Genomic DNA, 4005 nt, shown 5'->3' with positions numbered 1-4005 from the left:
ATATATATATATATATATATACTGTATATAAATACTGTATATAAATGAATGAATAAATGCATTTAATTGGATCAAAACATTATCATGGGATCATCATCTGTGATGAAAGCTAAATATAATATTACAAAATAAAATAATTAAAACTAGGTAATAGTACAAAGACAGCACACATTCTTAAAAATAAAGGTTCCAAAAGGGGGTTATCACAGCGATGCCATAGAAGAACCAGTTTTGGTTCCCCAAAGAACCTTTCAGTGAATAGTTCTTAAAAGAACCATTTTTTTTATTAGTGTGAAGAACATTTTCATAATCTAAAGAACCTTTTTCCACTGTAAAGAACCTTTTGTGGAATGAAAAGTTTCCATAGATGGTAAAGGTTCTTTGTGGAACCATTGATGCCAATAAAGAACCTTTATTTTTAAGAGTGCACAATACATTTGGATTTGGCCTTCTATGGTTTACCTTAAGCTCTTGCATTGTAAGCTCATAGTCATCTTCCTTCGCACTGCTCAGCATATAGTCAAAAGCATCACAATAATCACTGGTTTGCTGCTTTTTCAGTTTCTCCTCTATGATCTTCTCCATGGCAGAGTGCAGAATCTCACGGGCCCTGATTCCCTACAACAAAACAAATAGACTATGTTCATGAATAAAAGTTCTAAAAAAAAAAAAATTTTAGACATAGTTTGTTTGCTCAAGCTGTGAGACAATGTGACTTTTGGCTTGTGGATGGAAGATCAGAACTGGACTCATTCTCACCTTACGCAGGCCGCTTATGGGGGTGTCAATAGGAAGAGAAAAGAGGTTGTTCATGAGCTGTTCAAAGGTTTTGGAGAGAGAAGTGATTTGCTGCTCCTCCAGATGCAGACCGAGCAGGACTCGCACTGCAATGCGGAAAGTGAGTGACTTGGCTACGGTGTAAACGTCCACAGACCCGGTCTCGGAGCACCACTTAGCAATTTCAGTCTTGACAACATCTTGAAGGCGTGTCAGATAGGCCTCCAGCGCCCCACGGCTAAACACTTTTGCAAGGATCTAGAAAACAACATTTTATTGATCAAATGCTGAACTATTCATTGCAACATTAATGGCTGGAAATGAAAGATTCATTTTTTTGTGAGCGTTCATCTTTACAGGGATATTTAGGAGAAATAAAACAATGAATGGGTTAATTATTTCGATCAGATGCCTTTTTTATTGAAAAGTCTTTCAGGGTGCATGCCTTTCAGATACGCTTACTTTTCTCTTCCTCTTGTGCAGGACACCAACTGAGTTTACCAGAGTGTTGGGCCCCAGGATGATGCGTGTGCTCTGGGGCCACTGCGTGCACACCAGCGTGTGTTCACCCAGCAGAATCTTACGGATGTTTTCTGCACCGGTCACTCGGATGAGGGGTTTGCCCAAAAGGTGAGTTTTAAAAACATTTCCGTGTTTCTCGCGTCTGGAGATGTGAAAGCTGGATCCCTGTTACAACACAACAGAGTTTCATGTCAAACCTTTTAGATAGATGCAATACCCCGAGTCCCCACTACTTCCCCAAGACTTTCAGTTGTTTGTGACTATAAGGATTTTTTAAATTTCCATACTAAAAATATTTCCATATAAATTTCTCATACTATTTTATAAACTTTCCAGGCCTACATATTGCAATATTTATTTATTTTATTGATTGATTGATTGATTGCATCTTCTGGAAAGGACTAATCAGTTCTGTATGAAATCAAGGTGAAAAGGTCTGTTTTTACCACAGTGAAGAATTACACCCTCATCAAGTTCACACATGCAGGGGATAATTGGAGGAACTGGCTCATATGCCTCATATTCCTTTGAGAAAGCATTAAACATTGCAGTAAAGGTAATGCAAAAATATTAGCAAAATAACATAAAATGCAACATAGATCACTTTAATCTACATAAATGATAACATTAATAAAATAATTAACCCTATAAAATCTAAATAGCCTAGCCTAAATGTGGTGGTTTGCGATGGAATTCGATTTTTTTCCCTCATAAGTTAGCATATGTCGTTTAATAATTTTTTACCTACTACATAATTTTAACCGGGGGCTTCGTGTATTGTTTTCATAGCTACGTTTCACAAGTGAGTCAGAGTGCACTGGTCTAAATGTTTATGATCTTAAAGAAACCGGCTTTGCTTACAGAGGTAACCATAGCAACACGTGCTTGATCGCTGTACATACGGTGCATCGATAAAACGTAAGTAGCCTACTGACGTTATTTATAAAGCTATATCTACACAATATATATCAGAAAACGTTAGTATTTTGTTTAAAACGCATTGTTGATAGTTAAATGCGCTGGGGGCGCCAAAAACACTTAGGTTTTTCGTAAAACGAACGAATAAAAAAAAGTACTATTTTTTTTTTTTTTTTTTTGCAACGATGACCCCGCCGAAATAATTTGAGAACTAATTTTAACAGTATTTTACTTAGGCCTATATTTGCCTTGTTAAATAAATAAATAATAATTAATAACTAATTAATTCATTCATTTTTTTTTGCTTCTAAAGCATATTAATAATATAAAATTACAATATAATGCATATGCTTATATATTAGAACTCAAAATGTTACTTTTCTAATCGAGGGAACATACTAGCCTATGAAATCCATGATCGATAAATCATAAATGAGAGCAAAAAGAATTGAGAGAAACTGAGTAGAATTGTATTTATGCTCAAGTCTTACCTGGAAAAGCCAGTGAAAAGTTTCTCCGACCAGCGGCCAGCCCATGGAGCCCTGCGGGAGTGGGAGTTTACACGTCCGATCCCCGGTGATGCTCCACCTGAACTCCCACAGCAGCCGCGAAACCACAAGCAACAGCAGAGCCGGGAAGACAGCACCGGCAGCCGCCAGCAACGCGGACACGAGGCAGATATTGTGCCCGAACATCTCCAGCGTTGAGCAAAGCCAAAAAGAAAGCAAAGAATCCACGTGCGCCTGTGCTTGTTGTTCCAGTGATGATTTCTTCTTGATGGAGCGCCTCCAAAAGTTGTGTAACACGCAAGATGATCCCTTTACGCGCTCATCGGATATCTAGGAATGGAATAAGAATATGACATTACTCTAACATGGGCTTTATGAAGAGAGGAGATCTATCGTGCTGTCATTCTCTCCAGCTTCCCAGAGAAGGACAAGAAGCTGACAACTATTCCAAACAGTTTTACAAGTTGCATGCATGCGCTGGCATGTCTTTCATCCGAGTTTATCCACCTTTTCTTGGGGTGCAACCCCTGGAACAGCCCTGCTCTCACCCACTCCGACTGTAAATCACTCCAACTGAATTTGAGATTATGAGAACTTTGGAAACGAGCACACATTTTTGCTTAATACAGAAGATCCCTCTGCGTATAAACACTTCCGAGTAAGTAAAACTCATAAATTCGTAACAACATCATAATATAGATGTAACATCAAACAGCCTACATTAATTATTCAGTTCAGTTCTGTTAATCCAATCTGTATTCTTATCTGAAGAACATAGTGAAACATTAAGAGATTTAAATCTCCGAAGTATCATATGCATAAAAAAATGACTCTTTATAAGATGGTTCTTATACCTTAAAATCAGTTAAAATACTTTATTTTTAAGGGTGTAACAAAAAACAGGTCTTTCAGATCTGTTGCTAAAACATGCAATCGGTAATCTAAAATAACATCATCTTAATAACAGAGCTAATGATGACCTTACAAGTGAATCAGAGACAGACAATGAGTGTATGCTCACCTCAGGAAGAGTGTAAAATCCTAGCGAAGCTATCCAGTGAAACTTCGAGAATCTCTTCTTAGGTGAACTATGCGTCTTCTGTGCATCTCGCGCGCTCGAGCTTTATAGGTATTGGCACATGTTATGATCCACCTTCACCAGTGACGTGTGAGCAGTTTTTTTTTCTCTAATAGTTGAACAGGTCTTGGATAGATCACAGGGGATGGGAAACGTTTGAGATCGTAGATTCCACAGAGGGAATCAGAAAGAGAGAGAGAG

The 4005-nt window shown here is 37.9% G+C and overlaps 1 protein-coding gene across 1 annotated transcript in view; it reads right to left on the bottom strand.

The window, feature by feature from the left end:
- Positions 1-3846, bottom strand: part of LOC107668609 (cytochrome P450 26B1-like) — an 11597-nt gene extending 7751 nt beyond the window's left edge. The window contains exons 1-5 of the mRNA XM_016460549.1: positions 3748-3846; positions 2709-3056; positions 1240-1464; positions 760-1035; positions 463-618 (exon numbers count right to left, since the gene is read on the bottom strand). Coding sequence (XP_016316035.1) covers positions 463-618; positions 760-1035; positions 1240-1464; positions 2709-2912 — 861 coding nt within the window. The 5' untranslated portion in view covers positions 2913-3056; positions 3748-3846. The remainder of the gene's footprint in view (positions 1-462; positions 619-759; positions 1036-1239; positions 1465-2708; positions 3057-3747) is intronic.
- Between the last annotated feature and the right edge of the window lie 159 nt (positions 3847-4005).

The sequence above is a fragment of the Sinocyclocheilus anshuiensis genome, unplaced genomic scaffold (genome assembly GCF_001515605.1).
Source record: "Sinocyclocheilus anshuiensis isolate Anshui unplaced genomic scaffold, SAMN03320099.WGS_v1.1 scaffold2047, whole genome shotgun sequence".
Taxonomy (NCBI): domain Eukaryota; kingdom Metazoa; phylum Chordata; class Actinopteri; order Cypriniformes; family Cyprinidae; genus Sinocyclocheilus; species Sinocyclocheilus anshuiensis.
Note: the sequence above shows the minus strand (reverse complement) of the source record. Positions and strands in the feature narration are given on the sequence as shown.